Consider the following 27,653-nt stretch of genomic DNA (forward strand, 5'->3'; position numbering starts at 1 on the left):
TTTCTATAAATACCAAATTTTATAAAAAAAAATACAAAGACTTCTATTTCTTTAAAATTTTTACCAATTTTTTAGCAACAATAAGAGGTGTACTTAACTAACTTGATCTATCCATCGACAATTAAACAAAAAGTATGTATCAAATCTGACAATGCCAATTTTTGTGTTCGTTAATAGTTAGAAAAACCAAAGATAGAGAGGAGATGAGTTTTTACATACTAGAAAGAAGAAAAGCTATAAATGCTAGAGAAGAGATGAAATCAGAGTTAAAAGTTCGAAATCTTGATGGAGGGATGATACATGAAATCAGTTAAAAAGTAAGAAAAAGAAAAGCGTTTTGATTAGTTTTCTTATATTTCCGAAAAGTTCTCAAAACGTTTGGTACCAACTTATTGGCGAATTAGCAGGCTGAATTGAAGGATTCTTCAAAACTTTTTTTTTATGATATGTCAGTATGAACGTTCTTACTTTTTCTGATTTTCAGATTTGGAGATCGTCTCAAAATTTGACTGCATCCTTTATGTTGCATCAATGGAATTATTTGTTTTTGTAGAGAATCCCAGTTGAATAAAGAGTGATAAGAGGAAGCACAAGTTTCAATAATTGAAATGGACAAAGAAGAGACTCATCAGTCTGCCCTACTGGAACTGGTGAGGCCCAGTGTGTCGGCTTGAGCATTAGAATCTGAGCGCTTAAGTTTGAGAATGAAAAGATAGTTTGAGCTTCTCTTTTCCATTTTCCTGAACTTCTATCTTCTTCTCTTGTAGCCCATTTTTCATGCAATCCAACATGACAGACACACATATATATTGTTAATGGAATTTAATGCCAATGTGGGTGCTTTCTGGAGGCCCCAACTTGAACAGAAGAACAGATTTGCAGTTCTCACACAGATCAAATCTGAGTTTCTTCCACTTGGGCTGATTATGATGAATTCAAGATAATCCAGGCTGCAAGTATTGCAAAATTTTACCAATAAAATTATGCATACCCATTTTGAGTACAGAAATAAGTATATACTTTATATGTAATATTATGTGATTAAATAATTTTAAATTAAAGATAAAATAATACTTAATTATATATAACAATATAACTATTTATATAATCAAAATATATACGTATAATATTACTTAAATTTTATAGCAGAGAGGGCCTGTGAATGGGTGGTAAGTAAAAGTTCTGCATTTATTTGTAGGCTCAGTTAAGCCCATTCTTATAACTAGTAGACTAACAATGGGCTAAGGGAAATATCATACAAAGCTTTCCGGCTTAACATTCTTGGATATCTTCATAAGATAAAATACTCCATGGCTTCTCTCTATGGGAGAGTTGGGTTCTATCCAGACTCTTTGAACTCAAATCATAAATTTAATGAGTTGAGTTTAAATTAAATATTCAGCTTGTTTTAATAAACAAGCCGAGTTTAAACTCATTTGAAAATTGGAATTTGGTAGGGGGGTGTTGGAATTGTTACAATAAAGTGTCCAAAACACTTTTTAATAGGCATTGATATTATTATAGTGGCCAAGTTTTTTACATGTATTCCCATTTCAATATGGGTAAAACTGTGCGTGCCCACTATACAAATTGGTATGCACTCATGTTTATCATCATATGATTAGATGATTTTAAATTAAAGATAAGATAACACTCAATCACATAACTATACATATGAGTGTGAATTTATTTGTGTACTTAAAATAGGTATGTATGATATTATCCTCTCAACATTATTTGAAAGTAGTCAAGAAAATCTGGATCCTGAATATCCTCCATTGATGCTGACTATGATGAAGGACATGTTTTTGAAGCTGATCCCTGCTGCAACAAGTAGAGTAGCACTGAAAAGCGTTAGAAAATTCTACAAATTCGAGATTTATGACTTGGGCTAAGAAAGCTTTAAACCTCACCACGCATGCATGGATATCATCACAACCACATAACAGCTTCCCGTTTAGAGTATCAGTAGCCTGAACTGCTCCTCCTCCTTCACTTCTCTGCACAGGAAAACATATTTGTTTAATTAACATTGCAGAAATGCATTCATTCACTTATTTTTTTCCCTTTTTCTTTTTGTACAAGTAGTTGCATGAGATCAATAAAAGTATATACACTCAGTTTTGAGTACTAAATTGGACACCCTAAGATGGGTGGATATGAACTAGGTCAAAATTAAACATCTCTTGACTTGAGTTCGGCTAAAAAAATAAGTAACCCTGCTTGAGTTCGACTCAAGTTTGTGAAACCAAAATTAAAAGTGGTTCAAGTTTAGCTCAATTCGGCTCAAGTTTGACTCAAATTGATGGTTTGAATTGTAATTTGGTTTGACTTGAATTCATGGTTTTAATCGATAGTTTGAATTCATGACTTGAGTTCGTGGCTCATTAATAAAACAACGTCATTTTATTTAAATAATAGATAAAACCATTTATTCGAACTGAACACCTCCTAACTCAAGTTCGGCTTGGTTTGAAAAATGAATCGAATCTTCCGGCTCAAATAAATTTAGCTAATTCAAGTCAAGTCAAGCCAACTTCCGACTTTGGATCTAGCCCTATCAGATAATATGTCACCAGGTGATTACGTAATCTTAAATTAACATCCAATTATATAATAACATATCATTTGAATACTTAATTAAATACTAAAAAAAGACCACAAAACCTTGGTCAGTTGAGATATCAATACCTTGTAGTAATCAACAGCTACAAAATTGGCCCATCTGTTTCCAGCAGCACCATGACAAGTGTGAAGCATGCTAAGAAGGTTCCCTGAGTTTGTAACACAGATGGTTTGCTTCACCGGAACAGTCATGAAGTAATTTACCAATACCAAAGATTTGGTCTTGTCATTAAGTGCAGATGATTCTGCCCTGTTAGGGCAACTCCCAGCTTTCATTCCACCATTTCCATCTGCAAATCACAAAAAAAACAAAGAGATTTATATCATCATAGAACTTAGATAATCAACATACAAAGAAAACTGTACTCTGTTGGGTTGTTTCTTACAGTGGTTTTCAACCATGTAGTTCCACTGGTAAGCAATGCCTTCGCTTTGTTCTTTAGATTTATCTGAAGTGAATACAAGTAATCTCTGGTTATTGGCAACCATGTCTCTAACTAGAGGCCAGTCTTCGCCTTTTTTGGGCATTTTGGATACTGGAAACCAGTACTTCATCAACCCAGAAGCCTTGAAGACATTTGTTAGTCCTTTTGGAGCTTGAACATAATCTTCCAGGATCAATGTTACAATTTCTCCAGGGTTGGCTGCCATGAATGCTTCAATCTCCCTTAATGTGTCTATTGCTGGTTCCTTTCAATGTTACACCAGATGCCACAAGTTAAAAAAAGATGACATTCAAGATGAGTGGGAAGCAATTAATTTGACATACAAATGCAGTATAGTCATGGCATTTTCCTCCAAAAGAGTGACACAGCCAAACGTCGCCATTGAAATCGTATGTGTCTAACATAAGGGCTCGAACTCCATTCTGCAAAATGAACATGTGCCAGTCTGGTAAAACAAATGTTCTTGCAAATCAACTGTTAAATATTGAAATGAGGGAAAATCTGTGAAAGAGAAAGTCATACATTCAGTTGGTGTGTGACAGTATCCTCTTGATTTGTCACAGTGAGTCGAGGAACTCCTGTGTGCGATGGCTCTCCATCAATGGCGAAAGCATTGTGGGTAGTCAAGAACGCATACTTATTAAGAGGAAGAGAATTATTCTATCAAAAACGGGGAAACAAAATTTATTAGTCAATCATATCTCCAAGAAACAAGATTGTCAAAAAACAAGATTCAATTATGTGTATAAAGCTCGTAATTTTTCTAAGTCTATATATTTTTACACATCAATAATACTTCATTTACAAATAGTGGGTATTAATGAATACAAATAAATTGATATAGAGTAATTTTGAATTGGATATAAAGAAGTAGTTATGATACATCAAGTTATTGTACCCATTAGTTTTCATCATTTATATATATAGTTTTATTCTTCACAAATAAAATATTTATTAAAGATGACAACTTATTTTTAAAATATAGTCTTTGCTCTACCCTATACACGGTGGGGAGACAAGAAAGGACGAAAACAATGATGATGCTAAATTTATCAATCCACACCCTGTCATGACCCTTTCTTGCCTTGTACCTGATTTTTTAAATATAATTTATGAAAATATTTATTATATCTTTTATTATTTATCACAATATTATTAATATAGTAATGTTTAAGCGGACAGACGAGAAAAGGGTAGGTAAAAAGAGGGGATAAAAGAAAAATTATTTCCAATAGAAAAGAGACATATAATTTCCAACAAATAAGAGACAGAGATTTCTTATAATTCTCATAATAAGGATAAGAAAAGAACAAGGATGTATCCCACCTGCAGGAAGGGATTATCTCCCAATGTCATCTCTAATATCCATAGATAAACTAAACTAACTTGATATAAATATAGTCAAAAACAAACATCAATCCTTTGTTGAGTCTTTTCTTTGAGAGATTAAGCATTTAAAACTTAACACCCATAAGCGCTTTACATCAATTGATACATAACTAACATAAGCTAGTATTTCACAAGTATGATAAAGGTTTGATTTCATATATTTATTTTAAAAGTTTTAATATTCTATATTTTTTTTAACTATTTGGGTCATTATAGAGTATTATTGCATTGTTAAGAGAAGATTTTTAAAAGGTTGAAACGTATCCTCATTACTTCTATAAAAAGCACTTTTAATTTGTTGGAAAGCACTTCTCACTATCAACAAAATGACCTCTAACCACATTTGTTATAGCTTATCTTATTTGATAATTTTCCAATGACTCGATCACATATTCCTACTCAAGATTTAGCTTAAAAACACTTTTCTATCTTGGATGACATGTAAAATGCTTTCTCTCCTAAAATTAAATTTTGTTTAAAAAAGATTTAACAATATAAGGGTAAAATAGTAGTTTTATTATTAATTAATTATAAAAAAATTAAACAATAACACTTTTAGATAGACCCAAATATTTAATTATAACAATTTAACCCTTGAAAGGTTTGAAAATTCACAAATCAACCCCTAAAATCTTTTGGAACACCCCATATATTTTATAATTATTATTATAATCCCAATAGTTTAGTATATCATATTTTGACCTCTAATTTGTTATGTCCTGTTAAGTTCCTTTGATATATAACTATCATTTTCAAAACTTGTAGGAGGCATATTGAATTTTAAAAATTTTGAAAACTCTCCAACTTTTCTTGAGCTTCCAAAAACCTCAAAAATTTCATTAACACCCAAAACATTTTTAAAAATTATAATTCACTTCCATATATACAGTTATACATTATTGACACATCTATCTATGTTTTTACAAGTATAATTATTACTATCTCTGAAAAAAAGTTAGTTTTTACATAATTTAGATATTTAAAGTATTTATTTTAAATTTTTGTTAATTATGGATTATATAATAATTTGGAAGAAGAAATTAATAGAGATAAAATAGTAATTTTACTTCTAATATTATGTTAGGTTCTTTTTTTATATTAACTAAGTTCGATTTTAAGTAAAAAGTATTACTTATACAGTAAAATTATGTATATATATTTTTGATATACAGTTTATATAAACAGATGATATTCTAAATTATGTACTAAAAGTGTGTATATATAACATTACTCTTTTTTATATCTCTAAGGGTAAAAAAGTATATTTAGTTCACAACACCTCAGACAAAAAAAAAAATAAAAAGGTTATTTACCCTATCATTTTCATCTCCAAATAAATATGAGAGGTCACCCTGTTTGGGTGAATGATGGCCACGCCAACGACGTAGCCTTCCAAGTTTCACCGACAATTACGTGTGAATTGTGTTTGGTTCATTGGTTGTGAATAGTGACCTTCCTAGAAACTACCCAAAAAAAACCCACCTCCTGCTTTGTCCCTTTCACATGAATTATCTTCCATTTCTGCCTAACTTTAACAGTCTGTAAAGCTATGTCGTCGAAACTGATGAAACAGAGGAGTAAAAAGCATTTCTTACCAGGAGCTTGAAGGGGTCTGTAACGCTTGATCTCACACATCTTGAGCCGGAAAATCCAAGCGGACAAGAGAAGCAGTAGAGTCCATCCGCACAATCTCCATCCGATAAGCATGTATCCAGCAGCTACATGTTGAAAAGAACTAATAATATGAACAAAATAAGAAGCAATAATCTCTTTAAAGTTGAAGAAGAAATGAAGGAGAAGGGGCAAACCCTGCACTGTCCATTAGAGCAAGCTGCAGCAACACTGAAAAAGACTGAAACCAGAACGGAAAGAAAGTTTTGAGAGGCACCCATGTAGAGATGGAGATTGCTATGAGAAATGGGATGCAAAGAAATATGATGTTATATATAGATGTGTGTTGTTTGATATTCTTGAAGAAACAATTTACGTTTTTTCGATCTATTCAATTATATGATAACATATAATCAATATATTTAACTGTATATTTAAAACTGTATGTTCGTCGTAGTCAATACAAAGATGTTGGACATCAAATTAAAAACAGTACAGAATATAGGAAGGTTTTGGTTGAGGTTCGTCATGCCCCACGTACTTCTAATAAGAACATGACACAGAATGTGATTAATCATGATTAAAGAGCTTAATTAGGATTTAATTATTTGTTTCGATGCATAAACATATGAATTTACAGTGACTTGTGTTAAACGTTTGGTCTGACTTGTTAATCAAGCTGATCATCTACTTGATATTATACTTTCCATATGTAATTTTTCTGTTGAGATAATTGAATGTCTCTTCTCGTCCAAGGAGACAATTTTTTTTTTTGGTTAACTATCTATCCGTATTAGTTGAACAGGTAAAATAGGAGGTGTAATGATCGAATTCATAATTATTGTACTATATAAATTAGAGTTTCACAAGTGTAGTAGAAACTCAAACTCATACTTTTTTTTTGAAAATTTAAATACTCTACCAATTTTACTAACCAATGAGGTATAAGGAGACAATTTTCCTTGTGCAATTTACCATCACTCTTTACTTTAATCTTTCCTAATGACTTTAGCCACCGTTGATATCAGGGGTAGCCGGCTTCTGTTTTTCATGGTGTAATAAAGAGTGGCATTGACGTTGCCATCGCCATGGGGACTATTTGCACTTCATGCTATAGTTAATCTCCTAAAGTCAATCTTCTTAACAATACAAGTTCTTTATTAATTCATCATCTCATCTGGTTGTGACACTTTTTATTTATACGTGTGCATAAGAATGTCTAAGTTGCCGATTAAGTCTACCAAATCGGGTCTAACTTGTTTAAGTCTGGCCGATAAAAAATTTTGGTTTTGAGCTTAACCTATCCATTTTGCCTAAGATTTTTTATTCAATCCCAATTTATTAACAATTTTTAGGTTTTGGGCATATTTTGAGCTCATTTAATTTTAAAAATATATAAAAACACTCATACAATTTCTTAGCATGTTTGAAATTTAACAAATACTACCCACAATAAATTTTCAAGGCTATCAAGCTTCGAGCTTGAATAACCTCAGTTCAAGCCCGAACCTATTGTTCAAGCTCGAGCATGATAACTTAATGAGCTTTTTTTGTTTTGTCCAAATCCACCCATGACCAGAATTTTGTTTGGCCAAACAATCAAGTCTCAAGTTTGTTGGACCCAATTGGCAGTCCTAAGTATGCCAAAATAAATGCATGTACAAATGTTATGAAATGATCTATATATGTTAACTGATTGTGAAAACTTTATATTCCCATAAGGTGGATAACCTTGTTATGTCCGTAGTACCGATGTTACCCTGAAGATGGGTATAAATAATATGGTTAGGACTCTCATGTTAATGTTATTGTTATATATATATATATATATATATATTATATATATATATATTATATATAGATATTGGTTTTACATGGGATGAATTAATTTTAAGTTACATACCAGACTAGAAATCGAACACTTCCAGGACAGGATTGGATAAATTTTTGCAGGACTTCTCTATAATCTTTGAAACAATGACATCAGTTTCTTTGTTACAACAACTGAAAAGCCAAAGTGTGCACAGCAGAATTACAGACTTGATAAACTGTCCAAAAACTTCCATTATAAGCATAAATTCATTTATCTTTAGAGAAGAAGTCATTTATAGAAGGCATAATTTCAGGAGGTCTGGTTCTGAGGAACTTTCTCAGGCCATGCTCTGCATACTTTTCTCCTTCCTCCTGGTTCTCAAGCACTCCCATTTTCCGATGAGCCTTGTTTATTCTGCAAAATCACAACATGGGTCAATCAGATCGAATCAGATCAAAATATATTTTATTTAACATAAACTACTTACTTGACATCAGGGTTTAGCAGCATGCTCCTGGTAAGCTGAAAGATGCAGATACCAGTAACAAATGTCATGGCTCCCAAAAGAGGATAAACCTGATTCAATTATCATCATAATTAGCACTCTAAATAGAACTTCATATCAGATCAACATTGATTAAACTTGTGGGGTTGACTGTTAAGCTTACCTCTGGCTTCATCCAAGGCCCCATGGCAAAGTTTTCTTGTTTCTAAATTAAGGTAGCAGAGTTTGTCCTGTTAAGTGTGTATAAATATAAGTGATGTGGAAAGGCCAGCTGGAAACGGAAGACCTGGATTTTTTCAGTGGGCTGCATGAGGGACGAAACCCTTGACATGAATTCTAAAACCAGGGGCCTAGCCTCTTGTTTCTTTTAACTTGTAGCTTTTTCCGAACCATAAAGCTTTGTTTACGTAACTGAATATACAGATGATGTGTCATTATATAATTGAATGATTTTAAATTAAAGAGAAAATAAGACTCAATCACATAATGATACATTATTTATATACCAAATTATGTATTTAATAGTTTGTACATATAATATTGCTCTTTCATAATAACCAATAAATAAGAAATATGAAGTTTTATCTTTTTCTATTTTTTAAACAAAAAATCTCATCCGAACTGGACACTTATATTGGGATTGAATCAATCACACCAAATAAGACAAACCCCAGATTTAATGACTGATTTTACAATTAAATAAAAAATTTTATATTGACCTATGCCAAAAAACAGTGTTGTGATTCTCTTGGAACTCATCCAACAAGACAGCTTTTTGGGTAAATGACAGTGAAATTTTGATTAGGAAATTGATTAGAAGTAGTATCTTCTGATTATGACCATCTCAAAATTACCGTCGTTTTCTTCAACCACGATTATAAAAATTTCATAAATTAAGCTTTTTTAATAAATTGCCTTGTCTTTATCACCATCATTGAAACCCTGTAAATAATCTATCCATGTGTTTCCATTAAATTATATGTCCTACTTGTACCTATAATTAATGGAATGTATTTTCATGTGTTGCACAAGACATAATTATCAGTATTTTATAATACATTATATTAATTTTATAATATGATATAATATAGATAAAAAATTATATATATTATAAAATATATCGAATTAATATAATATAGTAGGCGTATCATACGATATGATACATATTATTGATATAAATTAATACATATTTTTTCAAAAATGGTGATATAATAAGGGTGTATATGAGAAATTTTAAATTTTTAAAGGTGTTTATGATTTTTTTTAAAATGATGACGTGTTAATTAAAATTTTTTATTATTTTATTATCTCATTTTTCAAAAGTTATATCATACAATATATTTTTTAATATATTATATAAAAAAATTAAGTTTTTGATATACAATACGATACGTAAATCAACTACAATAAAAAAGAACTCTCTTTTTAGTATTGTTTCAAACATTAGTGATCAACAAAATTTTACAAGTACAGAAAAATTAAAATGAAGAAAATTTACCAACAAAAAGTGTGGAAAAATTAAAAGGGAAATTCTATAAGTGATAATGGACAAAGTTTTTAAAATGGTTCAATTTATCGAGCATAAATCTATATTTACTATTATATTATTAACTATTCTGAAAGATAGAATAACAACACAAAAATACGAATTATTGTCTCCTTTGCTTTTATATAATTCCGTTATATATAAAAGAAGAGAAAAGGAGATGAATATTGAGTAACTATATAAATGTGGATAAAACAATTTGTTGGTCGTGTTAATTCGGTAAAATATGAGATATAGTTTGGCCAAAATGTGGAAATGATTGAAGAATTTTCCCATATTCTAAATCAACATACGTGTAGCTAACATGTTTGATCGTTATATGCTACTTGTATAATTAATTACTCAGTATATGATAACCAAACGCATCTTTGGTGCACTTCTAGTGTATCTTTCTAAGGAAAACTGCCACAATGTAACAATTAGTTATTCTTATATATCAATTTTGGTTCTAGTGAATAACCTTTTTAATCTTTAGATATATTAACTTTAGTCAGTTTTACATAGAGGTGGCAGTGGATTGGATTGAGTTGGGGAAAACTTGCCACTTGGTGGGTTTTTGTATTGGCTAACTTGATGAAATCTCAAGGCTCGAAGCCTTTGGGTCGTGACCCATGGGCCCTTAATGGGCTAGTCTGGAAAATAAAATTTTCATTTTTTATTTATATAAAATTAAATTTTGTAATTATTATAACTCTCTATAGTAACGCGTCGTATTGGATAAGTCAGTTCATCCAACAAAATTAATGAAAAATCTAAAAAAAAATAATCATTATAATATCGAATCGTGTTGGGTCAACCTATGGGTCTTATCTCACGGCCTGGTCAACCCACAAGCCTAGCATGACCTAACGTTTTCTATGTTGAGTTGTGGGCTGACTCGACCTAACCAGTTAACACCTTTAGTCCTACACATGAAGTGAACGCGACTGACTCAGCCCTATGGTAGCCAGCGTATCCATGGGGCTCAAATGCACATGAAGGATTGAGTTTGAGAGAGTATCTGATGCTTGATCACCTTCCTTCTATTATTTGCAGTATCTTGAAGCAATGTCATACTCAATACTCCCTCACACACAAAGCCCGCTAAAGGTGTCGATGGGTCGGGCTGGCTCAGGCTCGGCCCATTGGGCTAATGGGTCAGGTCGGGCCCAAAGCCTAATCAGTAATGTGCTTTCAGGCAGGGCCGACCCATTAATATATAAAGGCCCAAGGCCAGGTCCATATAAAAATGGGCCTTAAATGGGCCGAGCTTTAAATATTTAAAAAATTTATTTAAAATTTTTAAATACAAATTATTTTTCAAATTATAAAATATAAATAAATATATACTATGATAATATTCAAATTGATCGAATTCATTTGATACTTGATTCATTTGTAATATTTTGTAATGATAAAATTAAAATTATAAACACAAAGAATTATTATTTATGAATTTAGATATTTTCTGAAAGATAATTGATGAGAGAAAATGATATTAAAAATATAATAAAATAATTGAGATTGAGAGATTTGTAAATGAAAGTAAAAATGAAGAAAAATTGAATAGATTTATATAAAAAAATTAATTAATTAAAAAATTTTTAAAAAAATTCGAAGGCCTTCCCTCTCTGCCTAATAAGGCTTCTGCCTCGTAAGGCAGAAGCCTTGCGGTAGAAGAAAACACAAGGCAGGCAGAAATTATAAAAAAAATATTTTTTTAAACAGTAACGAGTCAGGTCAGCCCATGGGCTTAATATTAAAGCCCGAGGCTCGGCCCAATAGACCCATGGGCCTAGCCTGGTATGCTACAGTATCGGGCCAGGTTTTCTCATACCGTGTTTTTTTTCATGCTTCGTGTCAGGCCTCTATTTGACCCAGCCCAATTGACGTGTCTAAAGCCTGCTGTATGCCAAGTACAAATCATATTATATGCATAAATGTTCAGACAGAGATAAGAAAAGAAACTTCAAGAGAAGAGATTCATTGCGTTACTTTAAATCCAATTAAATTTAATTTAACTATTAGTTGGTTATCTTGTTCCAATTTGAATCGACCAACAAAGAAATAGGAATTAGTGTTTTAAAAACCAAACCGGATTGACAAGTCTAACTAAGAATTGATGGTCAATTTAGTTCAAGTCTATTCTAATCATGACTAAAATTTATTTTAATTATCGTTGATCTGTTTGAGAGAGACATAAACATTATCTAATAAATATATTTAATAAACATATTTTATAATTTTAATTATATCATAATGATATCATATTGACATCGTTGGTCTGCTTGGCCAGTTGAACTAATGAACGTGCAAATTGGATCTTTATCCGAGTCTAGGCCTTGTCTGAGCCCAGAGATTTTGTTGGGACTTAGAAGCAACATATTATTTCAAAATATGCATGTCCTGTAATGCAATGTGTGGCCATTGTTATACATCTTTAACAAGATCTATGATGTGCACGTGATAGATAATTTAGGTACCTAAGTCTTATTCATGGAGAGAAACCCAAGAGATTTCCTGACAAAACCCCAAAATCTGCAAGAAGAAAACTATATAAATGTGTAAAAGATTATGTTGAAGCATGGGGGCAATTGATTAGTTGGGAAGGAGATGGAATGTCTTTGTAGTAGAATACGACTCACTACTTACCCCACACAGCTCTTTACTTCTCTGCAACTCTTCCCTCTTCTTTCCTCAAAATCAACGTGCTTATACAAGAAACTTGAAGGAACTGTTGAAGCCAGCCTCCATGTTCTTTTCAACAAGTCATTGCTTCAAGATATGGGAAGGTGAGATGAAGCAATCAGATGAAAGAAAATACTGCAAGGATATAACAACTAGTAGGTATGCCATCTCCAGGCTCTAGAAGATTTATTTGGTACAAAATCTCAACATATATAGTCCATCATATTCACTTGCTGAAGTGAAGATTTTACATCAAGGAAATCTGCAAACAAGTTCTGAGATATTCCATGGCATCAGAGATGAGATTTATCATCTCCGCTTGCTTCTTTCTTATGCTATTTTCTCATGGAGGTAAATTTTGTTCTTGGATTTATGTACTCTTGATTAACTTGGCTCTGATTTTGTTACGTGAATATTATAGCTGCATATGATCCCTTGGATCCAAATGGGAACGTAACAATTAAATGGGATATTATGTCCTGGACGGCTGATGGTTATGTGGTGAGTACCATTTCAATATCATAAATTTGTCTCAGGTTATACAGATTAACCATGATTTGTTATGACTTTGCATTTGCTGGGAAATTGAATTTTCCAGGCTACTGTAACATTGAACAATTTCCAATTGTATCGGCACATCATAAGCCCTGGCTGGACCATAGGGTGGACATGGGCGAAGAAAGAAGTGATATGGTCAATGGTGGGGGCGCAGGCGACCGAACAAGGAGACTGCTCCAAGTTCAAAGCGAACATACCTCATTGTTGCAAGAGGAACCCCACAGTTGTGGACTTTCTCCCTGGTGTGCCTTACAATCAACAATTCACCAACTGCTGCAAAGGTGGAGTTGTGTCATCATGGGGCCAAGATCCTGTATCTGCAGTCTCAGCCTTCCAGATGGGTGTTGGCTTGGCTGGTACTTCAAACAAGACTGTAAAACTCCCCAAGAACTTCACTTTGCTGGGTCCAGGACCTGGATACACTTGTGGGCCTGCCAAGGTTGTTCCTTCAACCCTTTTTCTAGCAGCTGATCGTCGTAGAAAAACTCAGGCCCTGAGTAAGTTCGGTTGCCTCACATGATTTAAATTACATCCATAGTGGTTAAAGGTGAAAAGTGCCTAAAAGTGATGAGGGATCTCGTTGCTTAAGCTAAAAAAGCGAGATCAAGACATTACTTATGGATCAAAAACTAAAAAAATTAAAAAATTAACATAGATTGATATTTCAAATACCAAAACATAATATCATAAGATGTTTATAATAAAACATGAAAGAGGTTAAAACTCTTTAATCTACATAAACTTTTACCAAATATGTATTATAATCAAAATTTAAGTCTCCATCTTTGTTATTCAAGACATCTTTCTTATCATCAAATTTTTCATTTTCGATTTTATCCATTTTTTCATCGAAATGTTTTTATTCGTCAGGGAATTTGTTTTTTAAAACTTTCATATCTTTAAATATCGATTTAAGGTTAATAATGAGTTGTAAATAACAAATATTTTAGTTTATTATTTATATTATTAGGTTAAAGGTGAAAGTACATTTTTTTGACGCTTTTTTCTTCTCCCAAAATGCCAAAAAAAAAAAGGTTGGAGCTTTGTTTCCACATTTTCACTCACCTTGCATAACCAGAGGCGGTGACACTATAGCCTTGTGTAGCCTTTCGCCTAAGCGCGCTTTTAAGAACTATGATTATATCCTACTGATTCAATTACAGTGACTAATCATCTTATTGTTGTGTTGTCTGCAGTGACATGGAATGTGACCTGCACTTATTCCCAGTTTCTAGCCAGGAAAAACCCAAGTTGTTGTGTCTCTTTTTCATCTTTCTACAATGAAACAATCACTCCTTGTCCTACTTGTGCATGTGGTTGCCAGAACAATAACACTTGTGTCAAGTAAATCATTATCTTCACTTCAATTTGTTAATTTTAAGTTGTGCTATCCTCTCAGTCTGCAAGACAGGTTAACTCTTCTGATGAATAATGGTGATACAGGAGTGATTCCAAAATTCTGAACATGGTGGGAATAAACACACCGACAAAGGATAACACCCCGTTGATACAATGCACACACCACATGTGTCCTGTGCGAGTGCACTGGCATGTCAAGCTCAATTACAAGGACTACTGGCGTGTGAAGATCGCAATTACAAACTTCAACTATCGGATGAATTACACACTGTGGAGTCTCACTGTCCAGCATCCAAATCTAAACAGTGTGACACAAGTTTTCAGCTTTAATTACAAGCCTCTCATTCCCTATGAATCTATAAGTGAGTTCCCAGAATTTTGCTTGGCTCCTTCAAACTGCAGACTAATCTATTAAATAATAATGGCTTTAAGAATCTCTCTTTCAATATGCAGATGACACAGGAATGTTCTATGGATTGAAATTCTATAATGACCTTCTAATGGAAGCAGGGCCATCTGGGAATGTTCAGTCTGAAGTGCTTCTTCAGAAGGACAAAAACACTTTCACTTTCAAGCAAGGATGGGCATTTCCAAGGAAAGTATACTTCAATGGTGATGAGTGCATGCTACCCCCACCAGACACATATCCATATCTGCCAAATTCTGCCAACAGAAAGCTTCTCTCATTCTTAACATTGATTTCCGCAGTGCTATTCATTTTTATAACTATTTGGTAATTTTAGTTCTCAAGTGTGAAACTTTGAAAGAGTTAGCAATCAAGTTTTGAAATGAAGGCTAACTTGGACACAGAAGTGTGAGCAGAGGTTTAAAACCTGAAAATTCTTTGGAGAAATCATAACAGTAGCACTGTGCAAAGGATTATTGAATTTGTGAATAGACAAATTATATCATTTACTCTCTATAATGAGTCTCACAGAAATTTTGTTAGTGTCTGCTGCATTGTATGGCTAGAACAACAGTTTTCTGGAACATCATGTGTTATCACAGAAAAGGCTTCTCATTTCTCCTTGAGAGCTAAATCAACTTGCCCATAATTTTTCTCAATCGTAATAATGAACTGATCTCCTTTACTTTCATTTAACATAAGATTCCATTTTGTTGCATCAAGATAAAGGAGAAACGATGAGGAAAAGGAGAGAAAATATAAAACAGAAGGTCTCGTATACATCAAATAGCTCTAGGTTCTCTATAGTTTTCATTTCCTTTACGAATGGAATTTACATATACAATGGAAATTCTACCAAGTAGACAATTAAGCACAAAACAAACATATAGCACGACAAGAAGATTGATCTTAATGGCCGTGAATTCATCCACCAGTGCACAAACATGCAGTTTTTGGGACAAATAATACCCATTCCAATCGGCTTGATTGCTAGAATCCTTGCACAAGCGGATGCATGTCTTATTTGGATTGCATTGATGGCTGGAATATTTGGTTGAGAAGTTGTAGAATCCCTTTTTCAAGAGCAGGGAGGTGTGTTTACGCGTACCCATATAGGAATGCCAGGGTTGACAATAAAGCAGTGATTAGATTAAGTGGTGAAATGAACCGGAAAGAACCCGCATTTGGCAACCATGGATATTCATCAGGAGGTGGCATCACACAATTATCTCCATTGAAATAGATCCTTCTAGGAAATGCCCAACCCTGATTGAAAGTAAATGTTGACATATCCTTTTGGAAAAGTATCTCTGATTGTACATTACCCATAGGACCAGCTTGCATGAGCATATCATTGTAAAACTTAATTCCATATAGCATGGCTGTATCATCTGTTGAAAATTAAAAAATAATAATAATAAAGTTATTACTCTTTAAAGAACACAGAAACAAACATAAGAAAGCTCAACAAGAGATCAGACTTACTTATAGCAGCATAAGGAGTTAATGACTTGTAATTAAAGCTGAAAATTTCAGTCAGATTGTCAAAGTTGGGATGTTGGACAACTAAGTTCCATTGAGAATAATTCATATTGTAATTGAAATTTGTTATCGTGACCTTGACTCTCCAATACTGGCGGTAGTTGAGTTTAACATGCCAATGCACTCTGATTGGACACATATGACTTGTACATTGGACAAGAGGCGACACAACTGAAGCTAAATGAGGTGATTTAGGGCTGTACATGAATTATAGAAAATTTAGAAAACGATCAATAAATATTTATGTGCATGTATGTTGGCTAACAGTACTTACTCTACACAGCTGCCAGACAGGGCGGTGTTATTTTGGCAGCCACAGGCACATGTTTGGCAGGGCACTATTGTATCATTGTAGAAGGATGAAAGCGAGACACAGCAAGTGGGAGCTCTCTTAGCCAGGAATTGCGAATATGTGCATGTAACATTCCATGTCACTGACAAAAATGGGGATATGTTCACTAAAATTTCCATACTGATATGAAGGGAAAAAGCATTTATTGTAAAGAAACTAAATAAATATGGATTCATGTAAAGTTCCAGAAAGCTTCTTAGTTCCCACAAGTAATCATGTATACAAATACTAACTTAACATTATTGGTGGAACTGAAACAAATGTCAAGGAAGAAATACCATAACTATTGACTCAGGTTTCTGCATCTGATGTTTAAATTACTGTATCAAACCTCAGCTATGTTATTCTGTAAAGAAACATGTCTTTTTCAGAGACTTACTCAGTGCTTGTGTGACTCTCCTTTTATCTGCACTAGGAAATTTGCTAGGTGTAACGATATTGGCCGGACCACAGGTATAACCAGGCCCTGGTGTCTTCAAAGTGAAGTTCTTTGGCACTCTGACTGTTTTATTTGAGGTTCCAGCCGAACCTACACTAAGCTGAAATGAGCTGACTGCATTAGCTGGATCTTGAGCCCATGAACTTATTACTCCCCCTTTGCAGCAATTTGCAACCTGCTGGTTGTAAGGTGTTCCTGGTAATAAATCAACAACTGTTGGATTCTTTTTACAACAATGTGGAATGTTTCCTTTGAATTTTGAACAATCCCCCTGGTCTGTTGCCTGGCCCCCAACCATGCTCCATATGACCTCCTTTTTTGCCCAAGTCCACCCCAGAGTCCAACCCGGTGCTTCAATGTGACGGTATTGTTGGAAATTGTAAATCGTAACAACAGCCTGTTCATTCCATTAAGAAACTGATAAGATAGTTAACCCATGCGTAAAGACAATACAAAAGATTAGTAGTTTATCTAATGGGAACTAGAAATCTTCCAAACTGAAAATGTTCTCAGTTGAAAACAGGGGGATGAATAAGTAGATTCTATGATGCTCACAACATAGCCATCTGGAGTCCACTGAATGATATCCCATTTAATTGTGATGTTTCCAGTTGGGTCAAGTGCATCATAAGCTTCTGAAAAAAAAAAAAAAAGACAACCAGCAAAAGAAAGCTTCAATATCAATATCAACAATCTACATTCATAGCTTAAGTGGAAGTTTCATCTTGAAACTGAAACCATCAATTTCTGATTTCTCCAGCTATAATGGTATCTTAATCAGACAATTAGAAATCATATGAATAAACCAGCAAAAGGCCTAAATTATGATCTAAATCACAATTAAAACCACAAAAAGAGCAAACCTCATTCATCCATCAAACAGAAATTTGTTTTCCACGCTACATTTTCTGCGAATAGTAAGCATATTGATTGCTAGAACAGATTCAATTAAGAAATTTTTTTAGATGAAAAGCTAAAGCTCAAAACTTTCACCCACAAATCATTAACAAAAACATCGAAACAGACCAGAGGACAACAAAAGCTCCACGTTTCAGATGATTAAAGAACGCACACATCCTCATTCATCAATCACATGAACCATGCATGCCAGAAATGGCATTAAAATGAAACCGAAAAAGAGAGAAGGCATCTACACAAACAAGAAACAGATACAGATTAAAAATTCGGAATCTTTTTACAAACAAAACAAAATCGAAGCTCACCTGCCGCTTTTAAGCTCGCACAAAACAGTAGATAAAGCAGCAAGATGCCGCAAGTGGTGACTTTATTGAAGAATCTTGAACTGGGTGTCAACAAAAACTCCATTTCTTGCTGCAGATTATGCAAAGGTTATGGTTCTCTTGTATATGCTCAAGACTCAAGGCTTTCAACACGCACACAGAGAAAGAAAGAAAAAAAAAAAAGAGAGAGACAAGATTGAAAGCAAGCGTGGTGACCGGACTTTTAAAGACCTAGACAAGTCAGTTTCAGAACTCAACTGGCCTTTAACCCGACTGTCACGCACAAATCTTTAAATCTTGTTGCTTTCCTCAATACCATTAAAATGCAAGTAAAGTAAGGGAAATACATGGAAATGGCTCCTAGTTTTGGGTTTTGTTTATATATAAAGGAAGAGCATTTATGCTTGGTTCATCTATAAAACAATGATTTGAATTTATTTCTAGAAAAAGGAATTACAGCTGAAACCAGATACGTGACAGTTGGTCATCTTGACGATTGAAAATGATAGAAAAACCTGTGAGTCTGTGACAAAACTATGTGGATACGGCTCGCACTAGAGTTTTGACCAGGAGTTCAAAGTGGAGGTGGGGGCTGGTGGTGATCTTCTTACAGTGACAATCATATCGTTTTGAATTCATGTAGTGACTTAGTATTTGCGTTGTCAGATTCAGAACCCTTGTGCGGATTAAACTAATAAAATAATAAAACACGAATATAGATCGATAGAAGTATGAATCCTTGTGAGAATTTCATGGATTAGAATATAAGTTCTAGACTTTTAATATATTTTAAGTAGTTGCAGGCATGTCAAGTGATTGGTTTTTCATATATTTTTTTTAAAAGATTTACAGATCTTTGGAGTCTTGGGAAAAAATAAACATTCTATGAATGAAGCACATTATTATTAATTTTGTATGCCGTCCAATGTTTTTTAAATCACCCTGGTGATTGAATTGATTATTTTATCGGTTCATAGTTTAACCGGTTTAATTTATTATTAAATTATAATAAATAAATTTTTGTTTAAAAATTTGTAAAAAATAAAATCAATCAAGATATCCACGTCTATAAAAATTAAAACATATCTTTTTTTAAAGAGGAATAATTTTTTATTTGATTTAATAAAACAATTAAAATAAAAAAAATTTTAATCTCATGATACAGAAAAAAACATAATTTTATAAATTATTATCTATAGAAGACATTTTAATAGATATGAGATACTTTTTTTTCTTCTTTTTTATTTTATTTTTAAACTTATTTTTCCTTATTAATCTCTAGAAATTCATCAAATCTAATAAAAAATAATTAAATTACTCAAAAAATAATTAAAATTTTAAAAAAATTCAAAATTTTGGTCAACTCAGTCAAATCCAATTTTAACCAATTTATTCGGTAAAACTCAATCAAAAATCAAGTTTGACCGAGTCAATGAAAAAAATCATTTTTTTATATTAACTGAATTGACCTTAGAATCGGTTCCTTATTCAACCGGTTGCATCGATCAATCTGGTTTGGTTTTAAAATAATTAATATTGCCACTCCTAAAATCAAACCAACCACACTGAAAAAAACAAATCTCAGTTCTAATAACCAACCTCACAATCAAGTAAATTAAGAATTTAATTTTAATATGTCACTTAAAAAGATTTAAACTAATATTCTCTCATACATGAAATTTCTTTCTTCGACACTTAAACTACTCTTTAGAGGTATAAATGAAACTTTTATAGAAACTAAAAATCCTTTGAAATAGTTTTGTAGCCTTGGCTCTCTTGAACCTTGAATTGGGCTTCAAAGAAGAGATGGCATGGGAAGAACTAGAGAGTTGACAAAATTATAATTCTAGTTCTAACCGTAACCAAATAGCAAATCGGCCTTAAAAGAAGGAAGGAAACTTGAAAAATAGAAACATAAGCAATTATTTTCATTACATATAGAGGTGAGTGGGTTCATATCGTATATCCTATTATAGAAACAATAATTGAATGCACATTCAGAATCAATTGGTTCCCGAGATTTGCGAATCAAAATCGAAACTAATTGGGTTAGGTTTCTACCCATAAACTATCCGGTCAATTCTAGCTCAGATTCCTCCTAACATTGTTCATATAAATTATGAAGATCCCAAGCTTCAAATTCTGGCTCCATTATCACATAAATTGCAAAACCCTAAGAACAAATATTCTTAGAAGGATGAATATGGGTTATCAAAAATTAATGGAAAATAAAAACCTTATTACCCGGCGAGATTCAATTACACAACTTGAGCGATAAATAAATAAAATAAGTGTAATAAACTAAAAAAGTAAGGGAAAAAGAGTGTACAGAGATTTTATAATGGTTCGTAGCTTTGATTTAGATTGCGTAAAAAAAACTTGTTTTTTAAGGATTTCATTTTTACAATAATTTTACGAGATTTCCTTCTATTATGCACAAGAGTTACATGTTTCTCTCTAAGAATATGATTTGGTACAAGGAGACTAACAGAATTATGTGAACTCTTAGCAATTAAAGTTGGAATATTTTTCTTCTCATTAACTCATGAACTCTCACTATACTTTGCTTCCAAAGCTTTTTTTTATAGAAAAATTTGAACTTTGGAGCATCTTCTAGATTAAGATTATATGGGTCTATTTTTGGTATATAAATATATATATATTTATATGTATCATCATATGATTGAGTAATTTTTAATTAAAAATAAAAAATATTCGATAATATGATAACACACACATATATATATATATATTCAAAATAGATATACATAATATTATTCTTGTTTTAAACTATAACGGATATAATTTTTTGTCTTCTTTTGCTTGAAATAGTGATTCTATTTTTTGTCGGCATTATCCATCTTTGTACAAAATATGTAACAACTTTATAGAACAAAGTTTTCTTGGAATAGCTTGAAGATCTTTCGGGTGAAGTCATTCCTAATTTGGAATGGCATTTTCTTCATAGAACAAACTTGGAATGGCATTCTACCTTCAAACACCACATTTTCTTCAATTTTTCTTTGTTTCGTCCATGATAGTGGACGTTTTGCTTGAACTCCTGTTCTTAATTTGGACTTTCATGGAATGGGCGTGTCACATCTTCAATGAGCGTTTCAACATTCAAACACCATTTTTTTCTTTCAACTTTATTTGATTTTGGGCAAAAGCTTGAAGTAGGATTAGATTCGAATCGAATTTACTTGGATTTGATATAAGTTATGTTTGAACGAATCTAAATCCAAGTTTAATATATACAAATTTGAGTATGAATTCAAACTAAAATATATATTTGAAAACCAATCATAACCTTGAATCTGAACTTAACATATACAAACCCAATCTCGACTCCAAGCTAAAATATATTTAAAAAAATTTTAAACTACATTGAATAAGCCACAAATAAACCAAATTTAGGTGAACAAGTTCGGCAAGCCCAAACTAAGCTCAGTTTATCTATATGAACTCTCGATCTATGAAGTAAACAAAAAACGAGCTTTACTTTATTCAAATTCAATTCGAATTTAACCCTAGCTTAAAGGACTTATGGAATGAGATCATTTCTTGTTGAACAAACAATTTAGAAAATAGAACACGCATTTTTATTTCTTAGAATGTTACGTGTACATATTTTTTAGTATACATATAATATATTATCACATGATTAAATATTACTTTATTTTTAATTTAAAATTACTTAATTATTAAATGATAGACAAAAAATATATACTCATTAATGTACTGGGTACATATATTTTTATTGTTTACATAATTTCTAACACAAAAATACACACAATTGTTCAACATAAATTCATATGAGACTTTCTTATTATTATTGAGACGGTTGCAATATAACTCATTAATTCAAAAGTGACCAAATGAATTTAGACATTTTTATTTTAAAATAAAAAAACCAGAAAGAAAAAAAATTGTCCTCATGAAGCTTGATATGGCAGTTACTGGAGCCAAAAGGATAGAATAAATTGCTTGAAATCTTGTCAACATCTTGTTTGAGTTGAGGTTTAAAATTTAGGGTTTAGGGTAACTTGCCTGTGCCTTGTGGGTTTTTGATGTGCCTCACAATTTTACTAACATACCCTCAAATCGGGTTTTTTCAGCCTCCGTTGTGCCGACCCATTACCACAAAATGGCCCGATTACAAAACCATCTTCTATTCTATGACTCTGCCTCATGAAAGGCTAAGTCAAAACCCTCAGGGTCAAACCTCCGTGTTTGACACATAAATAACACTTAGCAAATTAGAATTTGTACAGCCCCCTTTTCCATGGCCATCTCCACCACCTCCACGGCGCCAAGCCTCCACCCACCAAATTACTATTTGTTATAATTATATACCTTTCTTCTAAATTGATAAATAAATTCTTAATATTTGATACTAACATTCCAACGTTTCGAACAATAAAATTTTTTTCTATTAAAGTAATCAAAATTTGTTTTTTAATTTTTTTTATATCGTTTTCTAAGAAAAGTTTTGGCTCCAACTTACCTGGGATGCGAAACCAATAACATTTTGAAACTTCCCACCTTTCCAATCGTTCACTTAGCGTTTCATTTCCATTTTTCTTAAACATTTCAATTTTTTTCTCTTGATTTTGTTCGAGTTATCAATGGAGACCTCTAATCCCAGGGTTCAGTCGTTTGGTCAGACCGAGATTAATTGGGACAAGTATGTATTTCTCAATCTTTTTTTTTGTTCTTTTTTCATTTCTTGGTTGATTTTAGCGATACCCACCAAGTCTATTCTTCTGTTCGATTGTTTTAGATCGTTATTGGCTAAATCTTGGGCTGGATTTTTATGGAGAGATAGGTCAATTAATTTTATTGTGGGAAATAATAAATGTATAGTTTTAGAAGAGATGTGTTCTAGTTAGGTTATTTGAGGAGGTTAATATGGTAAAGATTTGGGCCAATGGACACTTGAGTGGTCAAGATTTTGTTGCCCATTTTCTGGGTTTTAGAGATTTACTATATATACTGTTTCTTTGATTAAAATAGACCAAACCTTGAAAGATTGTTAGTTTAGAAGAATTGCAGTACTGGTTTATTATTGTTATTATTATTTGAAATGGTATGCATTAGTAAATTGGCATATTGAGCCCATAAATCGATTATGGATCCTGATAATATTAAGGTGCTGGTTTGGTGTTTCGATAAAAAGTTTTGAGGCCTTTAGTCAATCATGTCAGTTAAGTTTGTTCATTTTTCAGGTTAATATTCTTAACACCGTTATTAAGTGAATGAGGCTAAAATATTGCTTTCAGACTCATTCTTTAAAGTTTAAACAGTTTTGATCAATTGTTTTTAATGAGCAAAACTCTAAGTTTAGCTATTTTAGACACTATTTTTCATTTGGTTTGATTGAAAAGCTTTTGTTGTACAGATGCTTACAGTCACTTTTTTACACCTGAAGTTATCAAATGAATTCAAGTTTTTCCTTAAAAGATAGCTCTATGTTTGAAACACTCCTTGCTGGACCTGTTTGGGCAGGAATGACATTGTAGTGAACCTTTTATCAACTCTTGTGCCTCTGGTTACTTTTCCCAAATATTACTGTTGATAAGTCAACTCATTTCTGCAGGCTTGATAAGACAAAATTTTATGGTGTTGGAGCTGGCCTCTTTACAGGGGTTACTGTGGCTCTTTATCCGGTCTCTGTGGTAAAAACAAGGCTTCAAGTTGCTTCAAAAGATACTGTTGAGAAAAATGCATTGTCTGTTATTAGAGGGATACTGAAGGCAGATGGGATTCCGGGTCTATACAGAGGTTTTGGTACTGTCATCACTGGTGCGATTCCTGCCAGGATAATATTTATGACTGCTTTAGAAACAACAAAAGTAGCAGCTTTCAAGATGTTAGAACCATTTAAATTGTCTGAAGCTACACAAGCAGCCTTAGCAAATGGAATTGCTGGCATGTCAGGATCACTTCTTGCTCAATCTGTTTTTGTTCCAGTCGATGTGGTATGTAGTTGCTCTTTTCTAGTGGGCATCTTATGTTTTTTGATAACTTGGTATAATATATTTATGTATGCTTTTTTAAATTCTATGTTCCCCTTGCCAACATACCCATCTCTTTGGGTAGTTTTATGGTATATCATAAATTTAGCATCTATGTTTTAAGTTACATCAGAACCTTTTAACTGAATTACATAACTTTCCTTTTTCTGGTTGCAATTTATAAACTACATAGCTCAGATACTTGTAGATAGTTTTCCTGTTCATGAATGTCTTTGCATTTCGGATATTATGTATCAATGAATGAAAAAAATAAAGTAAGATTTTTATATTGACAAGTATTTATTGGATTCACTGAGACAGTTATTAAATATACTCTGAATGTTGGATTGCCACTCATCTTGAGTATTAACTAGGAATGGAATTGTGAGTTAAAGCAAAAGACGTAGATTCATTGTAATCTGTGATGAGCCATTTTAAGTCAAAACTCTTAATAAATACATTTTATGGTAAGCTTACCATGATTGTATAGAACGTACTTTCATTGATTAGCACATACCATAGTAATCATGTCTTACAATCGAAGAATTGCCTACTTTAGGCCTTACCCATACACATTTATATATGTATGTATGTATGCATGCAGATGAAGAAAACATTTTCATGTATTAGAGAATTCAAGCCACTAAAATGTTGCCTAGTTAATATGTTCAGGTTAGCCAGAAGTTGATGGTACAAGGATACTCAGGCCATGCAAAGTACAGTGGTGGCATTGATGTTGCTCGTAAGGTTATACGGTCTGATGGCATTCAGGGACTATACAGAGGGTTTGGTCTATCTGTTATGACTTATGCTCCATCAAGTGCTGTATGGTGGGCAAGTTATGGTTCAAGCCAACGTGTCATTTGGAGGTAAAACATAATGCTTTCTTGTTCTCTGTCAATTTAAATATTTACAGAGAGGTCCTGGCTAGTGATCTTATATGTGTTATGGTGTTATCCTCAATGACTAGATTGCAATTTGCATCATGTGCCAGTTTGAATTCTAGACAGGAATTTTGTTTGCCAGTTAATCTAGGATACTCCACTTGTAGATATATTTAAAATATGTTATGATAATGTCCAAATGTTCCGTGCCCTTCACGAATGGTCATGGACAGCAGATTTGCTTTGTTTGGACTTGATTCCAACTCTTGATTTGTAATGAATGACATTAATAATGTAAGAAGCAGGAAGGAGATACAAGGTTACAGAAATGCCACTTCTACAAAATTATAATAATATTTGGGCTCTTTTTCCCCCAACCAAGAGACTATGCAACAATCTTGTGGTCTGATAAGATTAGATTTTTTTTGGGAATAATATGGCTATCATGAAGGAATTCATTATAATTAAATCACTGAACTTTTGTGGTGCAATTTTAAGTCTTTTTTTCATGATTTTAGTAGCTATTTAGTAAATCTTTTAATGAATATATTATCTGTTTGTTTGTGTAGGCTCTTAGGCCGTGTCACAGATCCTGAGAAAGCTCCACCCAGCCAGGGGACAATAGCATTAGTGCAAGCAACCGGAGGAATTGTAGCAGGTGCAACTGCATCCTGTATCACAACCCCATTGGACACTATAAAGACTCGTTTACAGGTGTTCTTAGGATGTAGAAGTAAATGCATGTGTTTAAAATTATTTTTTTAATTTTTTTTTGTGTTAATCATCTGCTTCTGTATTGTAGGTAATGGGGCATGATAAGAGACCTTCCACAGTACATGTTGTGAAAAAATTGATTGCAGAAGATGGTTGGCAGGGTTTATATCGAGGGTTCGGTCCAAGATTTTTCAGCATGTCAGCATGGGGAACTTCAATGATATTAGCCTATGAATATTTGAGTATGGACTGTTTCCTTTCTTGATTTGCATTTATTGTGTAAGGATTGATAAAACAAAAGTATAAAATGACTTTTGATACATGTTAAAATTTTAATGCTTGAACCCGTTTCAGGAGTTAAAAGGAATCATAAGAAAAACAAAGGTTTAGAAATAGTCTTTATTTTTGGATTTTGGCACTTAGACCTGCAAGGTGGACTACATAGTTGTTTCTTTGTTATTTGTATGTTTGTTTCATTATGTGGCCCATTAGCTTATAGGCTACAATGTTCACCACCCTAGCACATGACCCAGATTTCTGGAGATTCTTGTTGTTAGAACCTGTGAGTCCATTTGACTGCCATGCTCTTGGTCTGATGACTGTGGTTTTTCATGTTAAAGATCTTTAGAAACACTTTTTTGTATCTTTACCATATAATATCTCATAGAGTTGTCAAAATTTGTTTACGCTGCCAGAGTGTATCTTCCAGTTATATCCTGGGCATTTATGTTTCCCTGATTTTTCCATTTTGTCTCTAGTTTCTTTTATCTTGGTTGTTATTTAAATTTTTTTTTGGTTTTGAAATGTTATGCTCTTCTTTATATGCTTGTATCTCTAATCATATGTTAAAGCTGTGTCTAAGAATATCATTGTCTACCATTTCAGAGCGTCTGTGTGCAAAAGAAGAAGAGATGGTGATCTAAATGGTGCCCATAACCTTTGCTTATTGCTGCACGGATGGTGGAGATTTGGGTTCAAAACTGGGAAAAAGTCAACATATTTTTGAAAAGGCTGTCCTGATACATATTGCCCTTTTTTGCGGGTGCAAAAAAGTTTTCCACATTTTTAAGATCCAGAAATATATTGCTCTTCTTGTAGCTATCATTATCGTTTAAATTGAGGACCCAAACTGATGATTGTTGAAGTGGATTCTCTGACGAATTCTTTAAAAAGCTTTAGTGGATCTGGCTAAGATTCTTTCAAGCTAGATTTTTTTTCCTGTTACAAGATTATATTGAAGTTACCTTTACAGGATTACTCTAAGAAAACCAACTTGGAAGCTGTAGCAAATGTATTCTCATAGGTCAAAACAAATAATTTTTTGTAAGACAATTTCATGTTGTTGAGTTACATTTTGTTTACCAAACAGTAAATTTGTAATTTTCCATTCTGATATTTGGAGTGGCAAATTAAGTACTTTTTCTGGCTTAAATCTCTGCCCATCTCTCTTTCACACATGCACCCACAACAGTCAGACATGCATTTTGCCAAATTAATTCTTCTTTTTCCGTTAAAGTATGTTCATTTTAGTTTTTAATT

General features: G+C 32.8%; 5 protein-coding genes across 7 annotated transcripts; 2 read left to right on the forward strand and 3 right to left on the reverse strand.

Moving 5' to 3' along the window:
- Positions 1–1,470: 1,470 nt before the first annotated feature.
- On the reverse strand, positions 1,471–6,472 carry LOC123198181 (PI-PLC X domain-containing protein At5g67130-like). 2 transcript variants are annotated; one of them, XM_044612832.1, is made up of 8 exons: positions 6,269–6,472; positions 6,056–6,178; positions 3,594–3,731; positions 3,395–3,493; positions 3,012–3,315; positions 2,692–2,915; positions 1,914–2,000; positions 1,471–1,821 (listed from the first exon to the last, which is right to left on the reverse strand). In XM_044612832.1, the coding sequence occupies exons 1-8, from the start codon at positions 6,350–6,352 to the stop codon at positions 1,789–1,791; spliced, it is 1,092 nt and encodes a 363-aa protein (XP_044468767.1). In that variant the 5' UTR covers positions 6,353–6,472; the 3' UTR covers positions 1,471–1,788. The 2 variants fall into 2 exon arrangements, with proteins under 2 accessions (XP_044468767.1, XP_044468766.1); XM_044612831.1 differs by having other exon boundaries at positions 1,471–1,824.
- Positions 6,473–8,006: 1,534 nt separating this feature from the next.
- LOC123198254 lies at positions 8,007–8,658 on the reverse strand. Its single transcript, XM_044612931.1, has 3 exons — positions 8,553–8,658; positions 8,372–8,460; positions 8,007–8,298 (listed from the first exon to the last, which is right to left on the reverse strand). Exons 1-3 carry the CDS (start codon positions 8,574–8,576, stop codon positions 8,151–8,153), a joined length of 261 nt encoding a protein of 86 aa, XP_044468866.1. The 5' UTR covers positions 8,577–8,658; the 3' UTR covers positions 8,007–8,150.
- Positions 8,659–12,525: 3,867 nt separating this feature from the next.
- Positions 12,526–15,455, forward strand: LOC123197217 (COBRA-like protein 4). The gene is made up of 6 exons (XM_044611403.1): positions 12,526–12,953; positions 13,024–13,103; positions 13,201–13,657; positions 14,357–14,504; positions 14,604–14,881; positions 14,973–15,455. The coding sequence occupies exons 1-6, from the start codon at positions 12,890–12,892 to the stop codon at positions 15,254–15,256; spliced, it is 1,311 nt and encodes a 436-aa protein (XP_044467338.1). The 5' UTR covers positions 12,526–12,889; the 3' UTR covers positions 15,257–15,455.
- Positions 15,456–15,682: 227 nt separating this feature from the next.
- Positions 15,683–18,880, reverse strand: LOC123197216 (COBRA-like protein 1). 2 transcript variants are annotated; one of them, XM_044611401.1, is made up of 6 exons: positions 18,482–18,879; positions 17,814–17,893; positions 17,199–17,655; positions 16,742–16,901; positions 16,411–16,664; positions 15,683–16,316 (listed from the first exon to the last, which is right to left on the reverse strand). In XM_044611401.1, exons 1-6 carry the CDS (start codon positions 18,582–18,584, stop codon positions 16,024–16,026), a joined length of 1,347 nt encoding a protein of 448 aa, XP_044467336.1. In that variant the 5' UTR covers positions 18,585–18,879; the 3' UTR covers positions 15,683–16,023. The 2 variants fall into 2 exon arrangements, with proteins under 2 accessions (XP_044467336.1, XP_044467337.1); XM_044611402.1 differs by lacking the exon at positions 16,411–16,664 and having other exon boundaries at positions 16,179–16,316; positions 18,482–18,880.
- Positions 18,881–22,715: 3,835 nt separating this feature from the next.
- On the forward strand, positions 22,716–27,546 carry LOC123197266 (solute carrier family 25 member 44-like). The gene is made up of 6 exons (XM_044611482.1): positions 22,716–23,186; positions 24,099–24,480; positions 25,189–25,385; positions 25,970–26,114; positions 26,203–26,356; positions 27,000–27,546. Exons 1-6 carry the CDS (start codon positions 23,128–23,130, stop codon positions 27,035–27,037), a joined length of 975 nt encoding a protein of 324 aa, XP_044467417.1. The 5' UTR covers positions 22,716–23,127; the 3' UTR covers positions 27,038–27,546.
- The last annotated feature ends 107 nt before the right edge of the window (positions 27,547–27,653 follow it).

Source organism: Mangifera indica, chromosome 15 (genome assembly GCF_011075055.1).
Source record: "Mangifera indica cultivar Alphonso chromosome 15, CATAS_Mindica_2.1, whole genome shotgun sequence".
In the NCBI taxonomy this organism is placed as follows: Eukaryota; Viridiplantae; Streptophyta; class Magnoliopsida; order Sapindales; family Anacardiaceae; genus Mangifera; species Mangifera indica.